The sequence below is a fragment of the Mchenga conophoros genome, linkage group LG12, assembly GCF_057382185.1.
Source record: "Mchenga conophoros isolate Kocher_MC1m ecotype Shallow Benthic linkage group LG12, M_conophoros_male_GT1.1, whole genome shotgun sequence".
Taxonomy (NCBI): Eukaryota; Metazoa; Chordata; class Actinopteri; order Cichliformes; family Cichlidae; genus Mchenga; species Mchenga conophoros.
Window position 1 is genome coordinate 18854794 of NC_140537.1, and position 23193 is coordinate 18877986.

The window sequence follows — 23193 nt, forward strand, 5'->3', positions numbered from 1 at the left end:
AGAATAACATTTTGTTTGAATGCATGAATGTAGCTTGTAGTAAACTGTTCATGAGGTATGTATAGAAATATGGAAACCACCCTTTTTGTTTTGATTGTTTTCATTTAGCTATTTCATTGAGATTCTTTGTAAACCCCACATAGCTTGAGGCTAATTGCAGATTCGATTTGATTCGATTAGATTTATTGTCATTGAAAAAGAATATAACTCAAACAACATCAAACCAGAAGTGCAAATAGTATTTGTACATATGTAAATATATACACATACATATAAACAAATCAATTACAGTACCAGATTACATACAGCAATACAATGCAGTGCATATACTGGATTTTTCCATTTAGGGTGTTTTCACACCTGTGGTGTTGAACTCTGGTTCGTTTTTCCCCCGTGGTGCGTTTCATTTGTCAAGGTGTGGACTCAGTAATTGCAGAGCAAAACAATCACACCAAAACCCTGGAGAGGAGGTGGTCTTGGTGTAGTTCCACATGAACTCCAGTCCAGTTCGTTTATGGTGTTAACGTGATCCAACCTCGATCCAAACCAAACACCAGGCAGTACTGTAGATGTGCAAAGGTCTGGGCAGACGAACAAATAGCTGTGAAACGAACATAAATTCTCTGTCCTCCTATAGTCCAGAGCACAACACCTTATTTCTGTGTTGACTTTTGATGCTCCCGCCCCAGACACATCTGGCCAATAAGCGAACTGAATATTTTCACGCAGTTTGTAGTGATGGATTTTGATTCACTTGGAGTTCACTTGAATTTTTCTCCGTGTGAAAATAAACCAAACCATGGGAAAAAGCTACAAGTTTACAAACTCGTGAGCTCATTCAAACCACACTAAACAAACTAGAGGTGTGAACATTTCCTTACAAATCTGATATCAAACCAAATCAAATCAAATCACTTTTTATTGTCACATCACATGTGCAGGCACACTGGCACAGCACATGCGAGTGAAATTCTTGTGTGCGAGCCCCACAAGCAACAGAGATGTGCAAACACAACAACACAAACGAGCAAAATACAAGAATGGCCAACCTGAAACTAATAAATATATGTACAATATATAATAGTGTATGCATTTCTGGATGTGTATACTAAATATTTTCCTACGTGTGTGTGTGTGTGTGTGTGTGTGTGTGTGTGTGTATACACATTTTTACAAATTAAATAGTAAAAAAATAAAATAAAATAATAATAATAATAAAATATATAAAATATACAGAGTTGAATATGTGCAAAACAAGTGGCATTTATATACAGTGTGGAGTGCATAATGTTGAAGTTCCAGTAGTGAAGCTGAGGTGTCTATGACGTGTTCAGCAGTCTGATGGCCTGATGGAAAAAGCTGTCTCTCAGTCTGCTGGTACGGGACCGGATGCTGCAGAACCTCCTTCCTGATGGAAGCAGTCTGATATTTGCTCTCATTTAGGCCATCGTGCTATCATCACTTTTCATACTAGCACTGACTAGAAGCCATATTAGACAACTTTCACTCTGGGCTTGCAAGTCACTATTCTTGAGCCTCATCTTGGACTTTCCCTCGTAAGAGCTCAAAGATGACATAACCTTGGTGTTTCAACTGAATTTGGTTCAGACACTTGCAAGTAGCTCTGGTACAGTGTGGGCAAACAGGAAAGGTCTGCTCCAAGCTTTGAATAGCAGAGGGTGATTTTTAAGTCTTGAAACTGAAAAGTGAGTTTGGGCTGGGATTCCACAGTGGGGTGTGTTGATCTGTCTTGCTATGGGAGATGTGAATAATAGATGATTAAAAGGAGAGCACACCCATTCTCATCTCTGCGCTTCGTTTTGCCTCTCTCATATGACATTTACAGATACAGATACTCCAAAGTTTTATTCTGTGGATACACATATTCACACTGTGATATTGTGCATATATGAATGTGTGTTTTTCTTGTTAGTGTGTGTGTGTGTGTGTGTGTGTGTGTGTGTGTGTGTGTGTGTGTGTGTGTGCGTGCAAAGAGGGAATCATGCAGAATGGAAGCATCTCTTCTTTCCACACCCTCCCTCCTTGTTCAGGAAGTGGACTAATGGCATTTGATAGGATGGAGTGAGTAGAAACGAGGGGGAGGGAGGGGGAACACATTTCCTTCCTGTGTAGCGTGTCATTCGTAGATCCTGATGTGGCCTTGAGACTCAGTGTTAACTGTTATGCACAGCCCGCTGCAGCCTTTCACCTAAAGGCTCTCCAAGACAGCCACTGTGCTCAGTGAAGAATTCGTGAACCTGCCCCTCGAGCTTTTACTTGAACATTTTCTCGCAGTCTCAGAGATTTTTCCTTCTGCCATTTTTCCCCAGCTGCTACTGTAATTCATAAATGAAAATATGTCAACCTCTGTCACTGGCCATCGTTCACAGGTTAACTGAAGCAAATAATTTCACTTATTAGTTCAAGTTATCTGCTCTTCTTTGTGTTATGAAATGGTTAATTCTGTGTCTGTAGGGAGGTGGACTCTCGCTAGGTGGGAAGTAGTATTAGTTAGTGGTAGTGAGAATTTATAGGATAACTTAGTAGTGGTCTGCTCTGAGTATTTCATAATAAATCCTGTTGTTCCATTAAACAACCAAAGCCAACAGTGCTTTCACCTTATCGCATCTGAGGCACTTTACCCAGGTCTATAATATTATACAGATATAAATACTGTTATTTAAAACTGCATACACATTCAATATTGCTGTGTTAGTCTGAAGAGGGTGCACCTGTGTGTGACTTAAATGTCAGATTAATAATAATTTTATTGTTTCTAAGGTCAGAAGTTGAGTATTTACTCTCTTAAGCAGACAAATGTGATACAATCAAAATGCAATGTTGAAAACAGGCTAAAAGAAGGAATCAACAAATTTAAACACACCTGTGATTTCGGATTAGGCATAACTGCATGAATGTGGTTTTAATATGACCTGTGAACAGGAAACTTTGTGAATTTTGGAGTCTGTCTGTTTTAAGGTGTCTGAAAATAAAAGAAAGGCTGACTGTGAGGCTTTTCAAACTTGGAAAGTGATCCAGGAAATTCTAAGACCAGCTACAAATCAGTGGAAGTGCATTTGCAGCATTAATCAGGAGGTATAGAACGAGCCACAGCGGAACTAATCAGAGCCAGAGGAGTATGTTAAAAACGTTACCTCACCTTAGTCCAACAGGGCAAATCTGGGGTATCTTAACCCTGTAACACCTGGTGTGTCATATTTGATACATGAGTTTTTCAGACCTCCATTTAATCAGCGTTATGGTGACCATATTTTGACTTCCAAAAAAAAGAGGACACTGTCATGAAGAACTTTAATAATACTGTTTGTTTAAAGAAAACTTTAACACATTTAAACGATGCCTTCTCTGAAGTGAAATAAAAAATGTCATATAGGCTTTTACAAGTCAACAAGTGCAAAAGAAGGTCGGTCACCCTAATCGGTGTACCCCCCCCCGCAAAAAATACAGTTGTAAGCGATAAACTGCAGAAAAATACTGGATGTAGCAGATATGCAGCCTTTATAGGGTTAAAGAGGAAGACAGGCAACATAACCCGTCTGTCCAGGAGCAGGTTGTAAAATTGAGGCTCTGTAGAAATTTGAATATCTGACGGAAGATTCTATCATCAAATATAAAGGTGAACAAACCAAATAATAAAGGCTTGAAAAAAGGAGTGACTTCCTGCTGTTGGGCCTGAATACCAGACTACTGGAGTATTGCAGTTACTGTAAAGTAATATCATTTTCAATTATTTGATATTTAAGTGATGGTAAACACAGATGAACTCACCTATGCTGCATGATGTAAACAGATTGTCAGGTCAGTTTTACTACAGCAGGACATTTTATGTGGGATACATATTTATTAAACTTCTTGTAATGGGGTGGTAAATTAATACATAAATAAATAAATAAAAATCAGACAGAGCTGATGTGTGAGGCTGCGTGAGACAGAGAGGTGGAGGGACCGCTTCAGGTTTACACAGCGATAGAAACAGAGAGGGAAGGTAGACACAGACAGCCTTTTGAGATTCCACTCACGCATCTCTGAGTGTCTCTCAGTCTCTGCAGTATTGAATGAAAATGACTCCTCACCTTCACATGCACACACACTCACACACACCCCCAAGCTAAGTATACATGCATCACACACAAACACACACACGCATTAATCTGTAAACATGGAGGGATGAAAGAGTTTGCAAGTTATCTTGTTAAGTATTTGTGAGCCCTTTAGTGTGATGGGATTAGTGTACTGTGAATGTAGTATGGAGGAAGTCTGATTAAGTTGTAAAGTGTTGAGCTGCGGCGTAATTGCCCTACATATGAATGACTACGGAGTTCTTTCGATGCATTTTTGTGCTTTTTATAGAAAAGTTTAGCAAATTACATGTTTGGGTCGTTTTCAGGCATAAAGCAGGAGATGCTTCGGGAGAGAAAGCGCCATTTCTGATGGAGAAATTATACATATTTCCATAATATGGGAAGCTTTTTGATAACAGAGTGGACGCGGTAGATCTAATACATCTAATACTTCAGTGAGTAAACCTCGAATTCAGGTGATTTTTTTTTTCCCCCTTGTTTGTTGTGACATATGATACATTTACTGCCTTTTTTTCTTTCACACAGGAAAGACGCTGTTTTATTTACCAGTCTTCACAGTTTGAAATAGAAGCTGACCTTATTTTAGCCTCTTTTTTGGACCTTTTTTTTAAACTTCATAAATGGCAATTGTAGTTTGTGTTATTGTATGCCTTGTTGTGTATGTCTGGTATACTGTAATTCCCCTCCTGGAGGGTGGTGTTTTGAATAATTTATGAAACAAATGAGTTTGCCAGGAGATGCAGGTGTTCATCTGAGGACATTCGGGGGCTGTTCCACTGCCTCGGGTTTCATCACAAACACTTCGTTTAGCGTGCAAATAACCGCAATGTGGGGAGAACACAACAAACACAGCGCTTCATTAAATGAAAAGCTGTAATGTAATGGGGTTCCCGAATGGGCAGACGGAAGAGTTGATTGTCTTGTTACGCTTCAATCAGGTCTTTCTGGATCGCTCTAGAAAATGATGGAGTATCGGAAAAGATACGAGTGTAAGAACGAAGATAGTTTTAAGAAAAGAAGTGAGGGAAATTGCTTAAAGTGGACTGAACCTTACTCTTCTTGAAGATAAGTTCATTTGTTATACACTTTAATCAGCTCATCCGGCCGAAGGATCGACTATCTTATGGCGTGGCGAGGCATCCGTCTGCTAGCCTACTCCTCCTAGTGTAGTGAGTCTTCACACAAACTGCGCTCAAGGTCAAGGTAACATTTGTCGTTTCACAGACAATAACCTGTAAACTGTGATGGATAGTGAGCCGAATGAGCTCACTGACATTCTGGTTATCTGTATATCTACAGATGGGTGTGACAAATTAAAGGAAAACTCAAACGCTGAGCGTTTTAGTCATTGTGGTATCATGGTTCAGGTCGATGTTACATACATGCATGCAATACCTTTTCCCCGCCATTGTGCATTCATTAAAACAATGCTCTCTAACACATGATCAATACAGCAAAAAAGGCAAAGACTTTTGGAGTAACAGAATAGCTCAGGTCAGATTGTTGTGACCCAGCACTGTAAAAAGACCCCTTAAAATTTAAAAATTTACTCTCATTTTTAAAATTTTTGTACATTTACTGTATTTAAGTTCAGTATTTATACTGAAAAAAAAGGTAGGGTCCAACACATTTGGCTTATGTTTTGCTGTCTTATAGGCAGGTACAGGTGTTGTCTAATACTAGTTTTTGTTGTTTATTAAAAAATATATATATTATACAGAAAAATAATAATCAAGCAGTTTTGTCATTACACAGTGTTTCTGTTTCACGCCATTGTTCATGGAGCATGTTTCAGCTGTACAGGTGTCACAGCTGAACAAACGGTGGTGCGCGGTCAAGCAGTGTTTTCCCTTCATGTTTTTAACTGGAAATGTAGCAAACAATGAAACTATAAAATGCTGCATGGACATTGGCAGCAAAAGCAATGATTTACCCGCCAAGAAAAATTGTTGTCGTTCCCCCAAATCCAGTTTCAGACAGGTTAATTTTCATTTAAGGGCTGAGAATTTTTGAGCGTTATAATTGGCCTTACAGCTTGTTCGCAAATTGAATGGGCAATGAAGTCCATCAAATGAAGTGCAGTGGAAATTAGCGTCAGTGTTCGGTTGCATTTAAGTTCAGTGAGAAGTGTATGCAGAAGCGTTACACTGCACCACTGCTGGCAGCTACATTCACACAATAGTGTACACTACTGTACGGTGTTAATGTGTACAGGCAGTACCTCATTATCTCAGTGTTCCTCTCACTTGGCCTTGTCAGAAAAGTGTAAACACTGATGTGTGAGAGGTGTTAATGATGGATTCATTAACTGTGTAACAATCTGTGGATCTTTTGTGGTTGCTAAGGTTAAGTGCTGGAATATGTTGAGCTCGCTTGTGAATCGGTATTTAAACAGAACTGACAACGAGGAGTTTGCTGTGTGGATCACAGCATCGCTGTGGCTAACACGAGGTAATGGCACCACATTACTATTATACAGCGACACCAGGTGTTATGATTCTGCAGATCTTTAAGCTTTGCCGTCAGTTTAACTGAACAGATTTTATAGATTCTGTTTTCAGAGGAGGGAAGGACACACGTGATTCAGCCTTCAGTTTTGTATTTAGTAACTGGAAATAATGATCAGGTGAGTGGCGTGTCCACTGAAGACTGTCCCGTTTCTTTGCTCGAGAAACTCTTGGTTTGCTTTTGGATTTGGTTTGTGTGGGTCATTATCTGTCCATTGTGAAGCACTGTCTGATCGGTTTTGCAGCATTTGGCTGAATCTGAGCAGCGAGTACAGGCCTGCACACTTCACAGGTTATCCTGCTGCTACTGTTATAGCAGTCCCACTGGCAGCCATATATCCTAATGCCATAACATCAGCTCTACCGTTAGCTGTTTCTTCCCGGCTCTTTTAGATGTTTCCTGGCAAAGTCCAGTCTGACCTCCTTGTTCTTGAGTGTAACCAACAGTTCTACTTTCTCAAATCTAGGAACTAAAAGTAAACCAGCAGTCTTATAGCTAAGATCGGGGCCTGATTATTCAAGATTTAGTATGTGAGGAGAAGGATTTTTAATTCAGTTCTGAATTTAACAGCGAGCCAGTGAAGAGAAATATGCTCTCCGTGCCTAGTTCCTGTCAGTACTCTGGCTGCAGCATTCTGGATCAGCGAATGGCTTTTTAGGGAGCTTGGGTATATGCCCACGTCCTTGAATGTGTTACTGTAGCAGAGGTTAAAATGGTTAAATGTTGTGAAGGGTTTTTATAACAGAGGAAAGAATTCTGCAATCATCCACTGCAGTTGTCCTCTTACACTATCTCTTACCGTACACTACTAAATCCCCATTTGCACTATTTGCCTATTTTGCACCACTATGCCTTCTTACTTGAATATTGTATATTGTATATTGCATAGCTTTTTTTTGTTATACGTAAAATTGTATTGTATTTATTTAAATTTATTTAAATTTTTACTTTTTAATTATTTTATTTGCATTTTTCTAATCACTAGGGTTTGAGAGTAACGCAATTTCTATTCTGTGTATGTCCTGTACATGTGGCAGAATTGACAAATAAAGTTGACTTGACTTGACTTGACTTGACTTGGTCTTGCAGGTCTTTTGGTGTTGCTGAGCTGAGCAGCGCATTCATTCTGTTTAAGAAGTTACCACACTGTTGGTTCGGCCACTCAAAGTTTTTGCTGTCTCTCTGGTTGGTTTATTTTGGGCGGTTTTCAACTCCTTCACCTAAAAATCTAAAAACTGCATTTTCAATATTTAGAATCAACTCAGCGTTTTTGTTTTTGTTCTCATTTGCTTCATTTGTCATTGTGAAAATGAGAGAATGGGCCATGAAGCTGCTTGCCACAACTGGCAAAACAAATACGCCTGTTTCCAAATCCCAGTTTTACACTGTTTAACCCACGTGACTCTTCTAGAGATCAACGTATGGAGACAAACATGGGGGGAAAAAATCACTTCTTTTAAAGAGGCTTTGTTAAACCTGTGATTCATTCAGATTTTAATGTCATTTGACTCAACCTGATTTGTCGTAATCAAAAGGCACTTAACCGTCGGCAGCAGTACCAGAGCTTTTAGCGTTGCTGTAGTTTTCCATGTATGAGAGCTGGTCCTGCTTTTTGAGGCTTGTTGTTTTTGCTTTTATTTCTCCTCGTTGCCGTGTTTGGGTGTTTGTGGAAAATGCTGCTTTGTCAGCAGGTCAGGTAGATCCCCTCCTCCTCCCTCCTCCCGTTCTTCTTTTTCCGCCACAAACATTAAGTGCGCTCACACACTCACTGCCACATGCACACACACACTCATAATCTCTGCTTTGTCCTCTTTTCTCCTCTTTCCCTCCCTCTCTCGGTGCACGAAGGCAAACTCAGCAGACCTCCAGGCTGCCAGGGTGGAAAGGCATTCTGGGTAATCCAGGGTGCGAGGAGGGAGAGGGAATAAAAGGGGAGAAAAAATCCCAAAAAACAAAACACACTTGATGCAGTGCATGATTTTGTACACACAAAAACAGACACACACACCAAATCCAGCCTCCCGCTACTGAACCATGGAGCTGCAAATATCCATCTGTGTCCATCTGTACGTTCATCTGCTGAGACAAATACAGCCTATGTTTACAGCAGAATATAGAATCTAAAAACTGCACGGCATCCTGTTCGACATTGCTCAACATTAACGATCGAGAGATATGAGAGCGAAGGAACAGAGAGGGTGGCGGGGTGGAGCAGAGGAGGATACAGGGGTGTCGTCAGTCTGCTTTTATCTCAGCTCTGATTAAACCTTGTTCCTGTCTGACCTAAAAAGTCAGCTGGCGGAAACTTCAGAGACTGTTGGGTGAATTTCGCTGGATCTCTTTACACCCCTCCAGTGCCTTCAGAGGGGGAGAGAAAGTGAAAAGGAAGATCAGAAAAATAGAACAGAGAGTGGGCAGATACTGACACAGATGCAGCCACTCCGGCTTCATGAGCCCACTGTTCACACGTTATTGTGTACAATATATGGATGTACGTACACTCTCCCACACTGTGCGTTGTCTGCTCTGTATTCCTAAAGAGGATTAGGAAGAAGAGGCCGGTGCTGGGTGGTAACTTGGTTGTACAATGCGACAGGAAGCAGACAGAGGCAGTGCTGAAATGATCCAGCGCCACCCGTCTGGGACAAGCACAACAAAAACGCATTGAATAAAAATAAACCTGGGCCGGCATGGCAGGGCATCTGCAGAAACAGGAAATATCCCACTGAGGGAGAGAGATGGGGAAAGACCCTCGCAGTGCAGACTATGACTTTTATATAAGTGGTAGCAGGCTTATCTGGTATTTGGTGTTGGATGTGTTATCTTTGCAACATGGATAAGTAAATTCCTGCTTTGAGGAAGACAGAAATTATCCAAACTATTATATCTGTTTGCTTATTCTGCAGAAAAATGGAGAGTAGCTGATGAAACAGGTGAAAGAGGTGTTGAGTTTGTTGTTTCTGACAAGTCTGAGATCTGAGTTGAAGTCTCCCTTTTTCGCCATTTGTCTCTTTCAGAGTGCCGCAGCAGCACCGAGCCCAGTCCTCGGTAACCTTCCCCCAGTAGAGGGTATGCCAGTAGGGCCAGTCCCACCGGGATTCTTTCAGGTATGCATGCAACGCAGAGCTGAACGGCCATGTTTCTGTCACTCCAGAGGATGTAATATCAGCTCAAATTTAAGCTTCCCCATATTTGGCAGATTCAGTCTCACTTCATTTCAATTGCATTGTATTGAAACTGCTCCAAATCACAGCAACAAGCCATCTCCAGGCATTTTAAATTGAAAGAGCGCATTGCAAACATCCTAACTAGAAATCCAATGAATCCCCTAAGAGCAAGAACTCACTCTCAGATAACAACAACTGTATGTATATTCACGTACGTTACCTTTGAATATGTGTACAATCTCAAACACAACTAATCTGACAGGAGAGATAAATTTCTGGCACACAAAAACGCACACATGTAGCATTGCCCCAGATCATCTGTGAAGGCCTCTGCCAGTTGTACATCGATTAAACGTCATTATCAGTCAAATTCAGGCGCTCGGATTAGACGCAAAGATCAATAGTCTTCCCGGGCATTTCTTAGTTCCGCTTTCATAAACTCACATGTGAGTCCGAACGGCTTTTTCCGTCTGCTTCTGAAGATCAGTCGCTCTTTGAAGGCAAGGTCTTGTCAGGACCTTAGTTAAAGAAATATAATAATTACCTGATTGCCAGCTCTTCTGTCTGGTTTTTTGTGTATGAAATATAACGGAATATCTGCACTATCTTTTTTTTTTTGTGATAAATTGCACATTATTTCCAAAGTCAGTCACAAATGATGCTTCGTTTTATTCATTCAAATTCTGTTACGTCATTTGCTGATAATGATTAGTTGTTTACATTTTTTAATTAATAGTAAAAAAAATAGTAACGCCATCACTAAAGAAACCTAAAATGCTGTAGCTTCATCCAGTTGATTTAAGCACAACTAAGACAGCAATTTAAGTGAAGGCTCTGATTAAATTAAGAGGACCATTGCTCTCTAGTGGCAGATTTCTGCATTGCTCCTCCACCACTGCAGAGTGGCTCTTCTGTCCGGGGTGGCATCAGTTCAGCAGACATAGCAACAGCATTGCTACTGTCTGTGGTGAGGACAAGTGAAAGCCCACTCACAGCTGCAAAAGAGCTCCTCATACAGGCTGCCAAATTCCACAGAGTTAACACACGCACTGACATCATTATCATCCTTCTTTTTCCTGTCATTTTTTTTCTCCCCCTCATAAATTCACTCCAGTGAAAATGCGGTCAGCTTCCTCCGTTTGCTGTATGGTTAAAGGAAAATGAGCCCTGAATTCAAGTGAAAACATAAAAGCAGCTCTGGTTGGTTCCCTGCTTTGAAGAGCGTATGAAGTTCCCACTGTGCCACCCTCTAAATCTTTGTTACACATGTGGTCAGTCCATTTATTTGTCTGCATGTAATATTTTATTTGCCTAATTTTTAGCCATTTATGTCACCTCGATACCCCGGAGGACCAAGACCGCCCCTCAGATTACCGAATCAGGTAAGAGCCAGACTGACCCCTGCAGGCAGCAGACGTAACTGAATTGTATAAATGAGCAACATCACAGTGATTATAACATTGGAGATGGATCCTCTTCTTTCTGTAGGGTCTTGGAGGAGTTCCAGGGAGCCAGCCTATGTTACCAAGTGGAATGGATCCCACAAGACAGCAAGGTGCATGCCCACACTGAAACACACACATATAGTCAATAATTACTTTATTTAACAATAATGCAGGCAGGATTTTGTCTTTTGAAATAATATTTACTGTGCGATCATAGCCTGATTGAGGTTTTGCCCTTAAAACATGCACCCTTATGTATTAACACGACTAAAAGAGGACTCTCCACCTATAGATCATGGATTCCTGAGCCAAATTTTACCGTAGTAGCTGTCAAGATATTTCATTACAAAATAAATAAACCCCATTATGACACTATAATTGGGAGAAGGGAATCACCAAAGTCAGAATGGGTTCCCGAGGGGATTGTGAAACAAAGGTTTTATGACAATACATTCTCTGGAGAGTCCCTCTAGAAATCACATAACACACTGAAAATTGAAAGCGTTGTTATATCTGATCAAAGACGGTATATAAAGAAACAGTCGCCCTTATTCATTGCACTGGAAGAATGGCACGTTTATGAGTTTTTAATAGTGTTCAGATAACCGTGAAACCCAGTTGAAAGCTGCTTGTTACCAAGATGAACTCATGGTTAGCCTCTCCCTGATATACTATTATCATTAATATTAAAACCAGCATGTTCGGTATTCTTATGAATCAAGCATACTCCCATTTACGCAAACTACTCACTGCTCCAGACAACACTTAAATTATGCATGGGTGAAGATGGTGTTCAGCCGCTGTCGAACCAACATCAGACCAAGAAAACGGTGTCACTGAAGCAGCTGTAAATTTTAGCATTTGTGCCATCTAAGTCTCGTCGCCTTAAAAATGCATCCTCGTCTGTGGTTTGAGTTACCAAAGTGGCCACAAAAAGGTGTTAAACACAAAAATGCATGTTTGAAGAGAACCTTTTCTCATTCTGGTAAATCCTACACTTCAGGACATCCAAATATGGGAGGACCAATGCAGAGGATGACTCCACCCAGGGGCATGGTCCCACTAGGACCCCAGGTTTGGGTCAAGATGATTTTTCTTTGAGGACTACTTGCTGTAAGTTTTGTTTCTGATAGTTACTCTCATGTAGTCGTGTCCAAATGGAATTCTGGTTTCTGTTTTTTCCCAGAACTATGGAGGTGGGATGAGGCCACCACTGAATGCTCTGGTTGGTCCTGGGATGCCTGGTATGAGCATGTGAGTGGTATATGAATAACACCATAACACACGCACATATAGACAGAGTAGCATAAGGCCTATCTGAGCACATGAGCTTATAAAAGAGTAAAATACACTTGTCTGTGTATCTATTTTAAAAATGTAAGCTTACTCAGCACATTTTTCTCCAAATGTCAGCTATCTTTAATCACTCAGTAGAGTTGTTATAGTCAGCCGTTTCCTTTAACTGTCTTTTGCCTACAGCTTTACCACATGTTTTTAACTTTTGGCTCTGAACATGAAACCACAACCTTAACCTTTCCCTCTATTTAGTCTTCTTTAGTTTTTTCTTCTTCTTCTTCTTCCATTTACTTTTTTTCTGGCATCTGGGGAGCTTGTTATTGCCAGCTCTTCCCAAATAAATTGGAAACAAAGACCCTGCCAAATGCAAAAAACTCAAGTGTATGGGTGTTTTCTAGGGGACCTGGTGGTGGTAGACCCTGGCCAAATCCTCCCAACTCCAATTCTGTAAGTCCTGCAACAAAAATACTGAAGAAGTTTCATTTTCATTTCATGACTTGAGTGGTTTACTTCTTTGTCTTTGTAGACCCCATACTCTTCTGCGTCACCAGGAAGCTATGCGGTATGTATGTTTGAAACTCTTAAACTAGCTAAATAGGCTTTAATTCACAGGATCATGCATGAATGTCATGAAAACAAAACTCTCTTTTCAGGGACCTCCGGGGGGAGGAGGGCCACCTGGAACACCAATAATGCCAAGTCCAGCAGGTAAGCTCTGTGTGTATCAGTTGTATATGTGTATGTAGATATATAAACATGCTACTGACCTTTAATTTTCTTACTGTTTCCGTTTTCCTTTTTGTGTTGTGTCAGATTCAACTAACTCTGGAGATAACATGTACACTATGATAAACACAGTCCCTCCAGGTGGAAGCCGGCCAAATGTGAGTGGCAATTGGGTCTGTGTTAGTGTTACAAGTCAAACAGGAATACTGCTGTTAACTTGCCCTATGTGTGTTCTCCGAAGTTTCCTATGGGTGGAGGCAGTGATGGTCCATTAGGGGGAATGGCCGGGATGGAGCCACATCACATGAATGGCTCTTTAGGTACAAAAACAAGAAGCTTCTGTGTCCGGCAGGGGTAAAACAAACAAACTAAAAAACCTCTGGTTATGTTTGTCCCTGATTTGTCATGAAAAATTTGTATTCATTTGATCGTGGTGATGTGCATTATTTTTATACTTGTGTTCCCTCCTTCAGGGTCGGGCGATATGGACAGTCTCCCCAAGGTATGAGAAGTTTTTCACCTACTCTGAACTACACTTCTGATTTTTGTAGCAGATACTGTGATATATGTTTTATTTGTCTTTGAACAGAACTCTCCTGGTAACCTAAGTATGAGTAATCAGCCTGGGACGCCTCGGGAGGATGGAGAGATGGGAGGAAACTTCCTCAACCCTTTTCAGAGCGAAAGTGTGAGTGAAAATTAGTTTCTTAATATATGGGATTACTGGAGGTGTTTGCTGCTGAGAGTTCCCTGTAATACTTTGCCTTAAACGTGCCCATTTTTTATGCTAAGCTAAGATACTACTTGCTGTACTTTTTACCATGCGGATAATATCAGTCTTACTAGTCTCTGCAAGATATATAGACTGTATATAAAAGATAACACCACCACTGGTTTGCTGACTACTGTTCTGAAGCCTCGACTTTATGGCCATTGCCATCTTCTTTTTCTTTGTTTAAACTGGACATAGTGTATTTTCACCAGCATTATCTCTGGCTAGTTAGCTTAGTTCCCATGATGCAGCCGTGATTTTAAATGTGATGCTAATTCTTGCTGGTGAAACAAAGAGGCTTCGCAGCTGACTGTGAGTGCTCACAGACCTGATCCCTGTCTTCAAAGCAATCATTTCAAAGGCAACAAAGTCCCATTTGGCGCATATGGTCCTAGCAATTTTGGTCTCCAACCACTAATATGCTTCGTGTGACTGTTGCATAATTAAGACTGATGGCTAGAGATGTGCTTTACTCTCTTAAACACATAAACAGTTGCGTTTTTATGTTTCTGCTTAACTTTTTTCTGCAGTATTCTCCAAACATGACGATGAGTGTGTGAGGGCTCTGGAAGCAGGTTTGGTCTGTCGCTCAATAACCTGGTGTGGCTCACCAAAAAGCAGTGAGACATGATATGATGCCATCTAGGCCAGTGACTCTTCCTCCACCACCTGCCCAATCGGACAGTAGCCCCAGGTGCCATCTTACTACTACTACCCCCCCTGACCGAAGTCCCACCCTTCCATGGTTTCTGTCCATGTTTCTACGCTCCTGTTTTTCTCCAGTTCTAAGTGGTGACTCTGCTACCTTCATCTGCTCTTCCTCTGCTCCAATGAGACTGTACAAAGGAACAAAATTGACCCAGAGGAGAACTGTAAATTTGCATACGGTGTGTATGAGAGTGCAAACAGTCCGGTCACAGACAGATTTTCCTGCCTTTGCATCAGATCACAAAGCTCGGCACCCAAAAACAAAATACCAGTAGCCTAAAGTTAAAATTCCAGTGAGTTTAAATATATAAAGTCACTGTTTGATTGATCTAAATGGCTGTCATCAAGTCTTCTTTTTTCTAATTAGTCTGTTTGCAGTACCAGAAGAGAAGTGGAGAGACATCGCAATCCTTGGGCCGATATTTGAGAAGTCTTTTTAGAGTATGTAAATGTCTAAAGACCGCATACATTGCATTTAAAGTTTTATACTATCAATGGTTTTCTCATCCCACTTGACAATATTTGTTTTCATATTTAATTTGAAGGCGAATGTTCATTAAGAAAAAAACTCGCTCAAGGCTTAAAGTGAGACTATGAACCTGCTTTAACAGCAGCCAACATGCAACAGGTGGAAATGGGAAATGTCTAAACACAAAAGTCGGCAAAGTGGCATTGTAGATAGGTCATTGCATTAGCTAACATTTAGCAACTAAAAGCTAATGGTCATACCAGACCAAGCAAGACAGATAAAGCAAAAGTCCTGAATGTATTGAACTAAGCATTCATGCATTCTAGTAGTTACGGATTCATCTTTCAATTAGTCTGAGGGAAAACGAGCTAATTCGTCTTTAAAAACTTCCATAGTCTGACTTTAAGTCACATAAGATCAGTCACTATGCTAATTGTAATTAAACTGAAGTCAGCATAAGGCTGAGGAATGTTTGCACAAAAGTTAGTACTCCGTAGTAATCCGTAGTACTCAGTAGTACTGTACAGACTGAAAGTTTTTATTTCACCTGAACTCTTACTACAATTCATCCTGTGGGTTTTTCCCATTATGTGCTTTTGTGGGGCCGAAACAAATGTTTTTGACAGAAATGAAGGAAATCATTAGTTTGTTTGTTTGTTTTACTTGGTGACAAAACATGCTCCCATATCCTAGACATAAAAATGTTCAAATGAGAAAGAGAAGTAATAAGAGGTAAGCAGTATGGATGATAAACTGCAAGCTTTGGTCACTCATACTTAACTGTCATCCGGAAAAACTGTGATTTTTAGTATGATGAACAATTGGTTGGTACAGAAAAATAAAACAAGCTCGTTTTTAAATAATCTTTGAAACCTTTTTCACTGCCCAAGATGAATTATTATCATGTACAAAGGGTGAATATTCCTGCAAACATTCTCCTTTCCCTTCCCTTACTGCAAAGTGTACAGCTCACAAATGTAGCTCCTCTGTCTTGTATGTGTATTTGATATTATTATTATTATTATTATTTAAAGATAATGCTAGAGAGAATTATTATTGCAAAGGGAACGATGGACTGATGGCGCACCATCACAGCTGACCTGAGATGTTTTATTTTGTTTTGTGTTAGATTGAAGCCATAAGTGGGAGTACATAAAGATCAATTTGTAAATTGGATCATTTTTTTTCTTTCTGTTTTTGTGACAGTATGTGGGACTCCATTTGTGACGTGTTCATTTTCTCTTTTTTATTCTTGTATTATGTTTTTGTAAATACACAGAGAAGTTTCATGGGTTTTGACTATGCTGATATAAAGCTTCTCTAACCTTAAAGTGTCATCTCTTTTCATTTTGAACAGACTTTGGAGTGCATTTGAAAGTATCTGCTGATGAAATTATATGAATATGATCACAATTGTGTTTGTTAAAGCTGTACTTAAATTTACCAAACCTGTTGTATAACTTCTATCAAACAATCATTTGGGGATGGATTTTGTACTTAAAATTTGATAGACAGGTAGATAGATGGATAGCTTTACATGTATAGCTACATATTTTAATAATAATAGTAACAACAGCAAGTCCCCCAGAAGAGCAAGGGCTATGCTAGAGGCTATGCTAAAACTCGATGTTGTTACTCTAGTTATAACAGTAATAACATCAAAGTTGTTATGGCTTATGTTGTTTTTATTATATCATGCTGATATCAGCCTGTTATGATGTCACTGTAAAGTCGTAGGCCATCGTATTGAAAAAAAAAAAAAAAAGAGTGTGTTGTACAGCTCTCTCTATGCCAAGGGCTCAAACTCCAGTCCTCGAGGGCTGGTGTCCTGAAACCTTTCCATGTGTCCCTGTTGCAACACACCTGAATAAATTAGTAGGTCATTAGGAAGAGTATAGAACTTGACTGCAGGCTGAGGAGAAAACTCCTGACCCTACTCAAGTAAATTTAAGTAAATGTAAGTGTTTGGAAAAATGTACTTCTAAAAGTACTTTTATTTCACCATGTCATGAGCAGCTGTAACATGAATCAAATGGCTGAATTGCCACCTCAGGACACCGGCCCTCTAGGACTGCAGTTTGAGACCCCTGCTCTATGCCTTTCATATGCTGTATTACTCAATATGTTTTGGGGTTTGTTGGTTTTTTTTCAGTCAAGGTCAACTTTGATCTTGGGCACTAACAATGATGGTTAAGGTCAAAAGCTTCGCCAACCTATTCGTGTCCCCCAAGGCCCAGTTTATCACCGTAAAGTTTGCAGATAATACATAAAAACTGTAGTTAATATAAAATATTTTATCAATTTTCACATTCGGTGTGACGACCCGATTCTCAGCAAATCGGGTTGCGTCATTTTTGCAATATCTAGTTAAGTGTCCTCTGGTTTCTAATCATGTCTCTTAAATTCACCATACCTCCCCCCAATCTAAGAATATTTATCTCTATATTGACGTTCATAAACTTGACTTTAAGCCGTGTTTGTTCTGAGACTCATTAGTTTGATTTCCTTCCTCCGTTTCAGATCTGTGTCCCAATGAGAAGGAAAGTGCCGGAGATGTAAAGGGAAAAAGCAATAAAACACTGTTATCACCTGCTGTATCGCTCAAGTCTAACCAGAGACATCAACTGGCTCCATGAGTCACATTTGTATTCAGATGTGCTTTCTTTGATATGAGGGAACTCTGTATCGCTGATGTGTTGGTGCTCTTTTTTTTTTTTTATCTTGCAGGGAGTTCAATGTGAGACAGGTAGTTAAGCGTTTGACTGTCGCACTCTGTGTTACTACCTGGTCTAAAGTATGTCTCTGTAGGTCATCCAGGTGATGACTGGGAGCTTTGGTAAAGACAAAGCTGATGAGACTCATAAAGCTATTCACTAATGAACCTGCGACATTCAGCAGTAGGTCTGCTAAAGACAAGTCAACAAACTAATTTCATTAATACTGCAGTTGGGTTAAATAATGTTGGAAAAGGGTTTTTCTTGTCTCCTATATTAACTGAAATCTACAAAAGGACACGCTATGCTTGCTTTTGTTTTTCAGGAATCTGCTTTATTTGTACTTTCTGTGTTTTGGCTGACGCTACCCTGGAAATTCCAGTAAGTTTCCAGTGTTCTGCAATAACTGGCAATTCCAGGCTGCAACAGATGGTGATTGTGAAATAGTTTATTTCTGTGCCACCCTACCCAAATCTGTCAAATACTTTTGCTGCTGCTCACTTCATACTTGACGGATAAAGAGAATATCTGTTTCACATGTCTGTGAGAAGCTTTTGCAGGAATGCAGCACATTCATGTTGTTTGCTGTTTTCCATTTTGTTATTCTGCAAACGCGCGCACACCACAGATAAAAAAAAATTAAAGCTTTATCCTTATCTGTACCAATATTGCACAATCCCATTAAAGACCACCTCCTGTCTTATATAACTTCCCCGCTGCACCTTCCCTATAAGAGTCCAGCTGTTGTGGTCTTGCAGTAGTATACAGCTGCCTGTCATTTGACTTGTCGTCATGTTCCTTCATTGTTCCCTGGCTTTGCTGGCTCTCTTCTCGCTCTCTGGTGCGTCTGATCCAGGCTGCGAAGAACTCATTAAGCCTGTGGAGGATCATAGCAAGGTACAGTGTCCTCAGCAGAGACATTCACCATGAAGCAGATCTGAGTTTAAATTGTTTTAAATCCCTGAGGGCTGAATCATCATCGCTGATGCTCCTAGCTCTAGCAAAAAAACAACAACAAAAAAACAAAACAGACTTGACCTTGGATGGTTAAAAAGGTCCCACTGGTGATTTTGCATGTATAAACTTATTATTATATATGATCACAGAAACAAGTGATGATCATGTTTATGCATGTGGTAAAGATGGTAAACTCCTTTGTTTTCAATAGAAATGCTGGTTCTTTAGAACCTGCTGTGAATCTCTTTGAAAGTTGAATTTACTTTTTCTTTTTTCTTTCTCTAGCTTTGGGGAAAATGGATATTTTACGCTGGAACATCAGACAGCAAAGAGCAATTAAAAGAGCTTAAAACTCTGCACAGCTTCTGGGTCGAACAGACTCCCATACCTGACAGTGAAGACATGCTCAGTCGCTTCGGACACAAAGCGTAATTGTCAATATTTTCTAAATGATTTGTACTACCTTCAAGGCAGGGGTGTTAAACATAAGGCCCGTGGGCCAGAATCGGCCTAGCAAAGGCTCAAATCCAGTCCAGTGGACAATTTAGGAAGATGAGAAGGAGGGCATAAATTTGGGGCTTTTAACAAGGTTTACAGTTTTGTAATGAGATGAGTTTGACACCCCTGCTTTGAGGCATCAAATGAGTTACGTAATTTGACCTCTTGACTTTTTTCTTTGTTTTTTCATGTGCTTATATTTTTTTCCTGCTCCTTAACAGGGATGGAAAATGTTATCATGGAAGTGTCAATGCCACCTTCTTAGGAAACTCTTCCACAGACACGTGTAAGAGATCACATGTTGTTATACTCACATTATCAAATAGTCACTGTGATGTAAAACAACATGGCAACCATCTAATTTGTATCTTACAGATTACTATAACTCCACCACTCATGAGCATATTGGCAAGCATCTGGCCACTTGCCCCGACTGCATGCTTTGGACAGACCACTTGGTGTCAGAGGTCGGCGGCGAAACCACAAAAAGCAGAGGCTTCAGGATCTTCAGTGAGTTGCATTTGCCTGTCTGTGTCCATATGTGTCCAACTTTTAGGACTCTGTAATGTTAATAATTAGTTTCAAACGGTTTTTTTTTTTTTTTATTGTTTTTGCCACTCTGTTGAAAATAATGTTAACACTGCCATCCCCTACCTCCAGCAAAGACTGGGACACTGGAGGCCTCTCATCTCGAAGTCCTCAAGAAACAGGCTGAGTGCCTCAACTTCACACTAGATTTATACTTTGCAAACACTACAGGTGAGATGCGTTCACCATCCACGCAAACAGTAAGCAGTACATCTAATGTAAACAGTGACTCATCAGTTTGATTTCCTTCCTTTGTTTCAGATCTGTGTCCATATGAAAGTGAAGCTGTAACAGATGCAAGACTGGAAGAACAATAGAGAAAAACACATTTAAGCTCCTTTCACTCGATCTCTCAGATCTATCCTGTAACCTGAAATTACTCAAGTGTTTGAAGTGTGTATTCAGATGTGTATCACAGATGTGCTGACAGATGTGGAGAAAGCGCTCTTTCATCTTGCGGTGGGTTCAGTCCAGGACAAGGAGTTTGTAACAGTGTTAACTCTGGCTGGGTTTTTTTTGTTTGTGTATGAATAGGTGCAAGACTGATTTTACATTTACTAGAAGATGCAGTAAACTGTGATTTCTGATTTGTCTTGTATTCACATAAAGATTTACAGAAAGAAACTGTGTTTGCTTTCTTCTGTTTCGTGTAAATCCGGTCTATTGGTCAAACTTTGGCAAGTCTTTCCTGCGAATTTATAACTAAAACTTGGGCTTTTTTCCTTCAAAGCCCCTCCCTTCCTATATTTTTCCATCATTGGCCTTTATGTCCCATCCTGACAGTTTTGCACTGTCTGTGGAGTTTTAAATTGGTGTGTGGATTTTACAGTACGTGATATTAACCACCTATCAGCATGCAAAAAAAAAGAAAAATTGATTCTCTTCTGGTTATCCTTACCAAAGTTGCAGGGGGGCTGGAGTCTGTCCCAGCTGCCATAGGGCAAGAGGCAGGTTACACCCTGGACAGGTCACCAGTCTGTAGCAGGGCTAAAACAGAGACAGACAGCTATTTGCACTCACATTCGCATTAACCTAACCCCACTAACTACATGTCTCTGGACTGTGGGAGGAACCGAGAGTACCTGCAAAGAACCCACGCAAACAAAGATAACAACAACACACAGAAAGGCCTTGGCCAGATGGTGGAGTCAACCCCAGGATCTTCTTGCTGTGAGGCAACAGTGATAATCACCATTACACCATACTGCAGTGTGGTGGTTAGCCAAAAAAATAAATAAGTGATGAGTATGTGGTAAAGATAGTAAACGCCTTTCTGAAGGTGAATACTGTTTTATGTTCTTCTGCACATTATACCTGTTAAACGCACATCATGCTGATACAGCAGGCCTTGTCTGGATGCATCTTGCACTCCACCTGAGAGATTCATCCAAGGAACAGCGACCCCAGCCAGCAATTCCTAACTGAAAAGTTAGCCTTTTTTAAAACAACAACAAAATCAAATACTGATTCTCCTTCAAGCCCTGCTACAGACTGGCGACCTGTCCTGGGTGTACCCTGCCTCTTGCCCTGTGACAGGTGGGATAAGCTGGATGAATGTATGGATTCTCCTTCAGCTGCATCTCCTTGGTCTGAATTGAAATGCTATTTCTGAGAAACAAGAAGTGGCAAGTTTTGAAAATGATCTACCATATTTGTGATTGCAGCCTTATGCTAATTTTCCCCACTTAGCCCACTTAGTAAACCTAACCTTTAATATTTACCATTTAGCACGCGCATACACGCATCACCAACAAACACCAAATGAAGCATTATCTCTTTTGAAACCAGCCTTACACAATCCTATTACATAGTCCAACCAGCCCCTCTGCCCACCCCCTCTCTTATGTAACCTCCACTGAAGTCATCCCTGCCTCCCCACAGGAGCTCAGCAGTCCTGGTATGGAGCTGGCCGTCGTTTGACTTCTCATCATGCCTCTTCATTATTGTCTGACTTTGCTGCTCACTCTGTTTTCTGATCTAGACTGGGGGGGGTGCAGGGGTCAGCCATTCGTTTTCCCAAGGGGTCACATGAGAAGAGAAACCAGTACTGTTGTGGAGGGCCGCACCAATAAGCAGATAAAGAATATCGGATTAATACTGAGTGTGATTAATCACAGAAACGGGACAGTGTCCTCAGCAGAGATATATTTTGACAATGTGATTTTAAACCTAACCCAAGTCACTTTCAGTAGAAATGTTTGTTTCTGCAACGACTGTCAGAACTGTGAAGCTGTATAAATCTCTCGAAGTCTGTCATTCTGTGGCTGCTTGTCTGTAAACTCAAACATAAAAACCTGAATATTCTGTTGATGTTAATGATTTATTTTATATGGGTGATTTTATTTTTTCAGCCCTGTTGTTCTTTTTAAAAGTGCTTAAAAAAGTGGTATGGTATCTGGTAACCTTGCTGTATTTGGGAAACAGGTAGAGTGCCTCGACTTCACAGTAGATTTTTCTGTGTTTGTCAGATTTCGAGTTCTGTTTAAATATCTCCAGACTGATTCTTAAGTATACATTTTACATGTATTATCTAGAACTTATATTACATCTCTTGTAGGTTGAGTTTGTTATTTATAGTAACCTTTTATTTTGAGTCCTACTAGTTTTTATTCTCTAGTTCTGTCCATGGTTATAGTCGTGAGTATTGTGTATGTAGTACTGGAGTTTATCCTGTCTTGTCTGTGTAACCTGTGCTAAGTTTCTGTCATTCTCTGCGCCCCTTCGCTGCTGTGTCTAGTTATTTTTCATGGTTTATTTCAGGAGGTTGTCTTAAGTTTAGCTTCCTTGTCTCATTAGAGTCAGTTCAGCAGTGTATTTTAACCCATGTGTCTCCACTTCCCCTAACAACCCCCCTATGTATATATTGTCTCAGTCTCCCTTCATCCTTTCCAGCATTTCAAGTTTTGTGTCTCCCAGCTCCTGTGCCCCCTGGCCCTAGTGTTGATTCCCAGTTTAGGTTCCAGGACGTTTATCTTTTCAGTCCCCTTTTGTATTTTATGTGTGTTTCTTTGATGTCATGTTATTTTCAGCCTGAATAAATGGCTCGATTTTTGTTCACCACCACCTGCCCCTGCATGTCTACGTTAGGAGCCTCACATTCCTCTCCGCTACACAACCCCTGACATGTACAACTCATGTTTTTGGAGAAAACCCTCTGTTTTTACATACTATCATGTTCCGTGTTACCCAAGACATGAAAACAAAAAGCTATAATGACTGAATTATATTGTATTGAATGTAGA

General features: G+C 40.3%; 2 protein-coding genes across 2 annotated transcripts in view; both read left to right on the forward strand.

Moving 5' to 3' along the window:
• LOC146562431 (single-stranded DNA-binding protein 2) overlaps window positions 1-16525 on the forward strand; it is a 56720-nt gene extending 40195 nt beyond the window's left edge. Inside the window, exons 5-17 of the mRNA XM_085294159.1 lie at window positions 9629-9718; window positions 11101-11160; window positions 11267-11333; window positions 12227-12297; window positions 12410-12477; window positions 12918-12966; window positions 13046-13081; window positions 13173-13227; window positions 13333-13403; window positions 13487-13565; window positions 13719-13747; window positions 13835-13933; window positions 14548-16525. Of these exons, the coding sequence (XP_085150285.1) occupies window positions 9629-9718; window positions 11101-11160; window positions 11267-11333; window positions 12227-12297; window positions 12410-12477; window positions 12918-12966; window positions 13046-13081; window positions 13173-13227; window positions 13333-13403; window positions 13487-13565; window positions 13719-13747; window positions 13835-13933; window positions 14548-14577 (804 nt within the window). The 3' untranslated portion in view covers window positions 14578-16525. The remainder of the gene's footprint in view (window positions 1-9628; window positions 9719-11100; window positions 11161-11266; window positions 11334-12226; window positions 12298-12409; window positions 12478-12917; window positions 12967-13045; window positions 13082-13172; window positions 13228-13332; window positions 13404-13486; window positions 13566-13718; window positions 13748-13834; window positions 13934-14547) is intronic.
• Window positions 16526-18635: 2110 nt separating this feature from the next.
• On the forward strand, window positions 18636-20575 carry LOC146562432 (uncharacterized). Its single transcript, XM_085294160.1, has 6 exons — window positions 18636-18805; window positions 19151-19293; window positions 19585-19649; window positions 19739-19873; window positions 20024-20122; window positions 20213-20575. Exons 1-6 carry the CDS (start codon window positions 18701-18703, stop codon window positions 20266-20268), a joined length of 603 nt encoding a protein of 200 aa, XP_085150286.1. The 5' UTR covers window positions 18636-18700; the 3' UTR covers window positions 20269-20575.
• Window positions 20576-23193: the final 2618 nt, after the last annotated feature.

What these genes read in the sequence shown, in the direction of transcription:
- LOC146562432 (XM_085294160.1), top strand. Translation starts at nt 18,701, where the DNA reads ATGTTCCTTCATTGTTCCCTGGCTTTGCTGGCTCTCTTCTCGCTCTCT. An exon ending in AGTCGCTTCGGACACAAAGC is followed by an intron (nt 19,294 to 19,584) that starts GTAATTGTCAAT and finishes GCTCCTTAACAG; the next exon opens with GGATGGAAAATGTTATCATG. An exon ending in CAGAGGCTTCAGGATCTTCA is followed by an intron (nt 19,874 to 20,023) that starts GTGAGTTGCATT and finishes CCCTACCTCCAG; the next exon opens with CAAAGACTGGGACACTGGAG.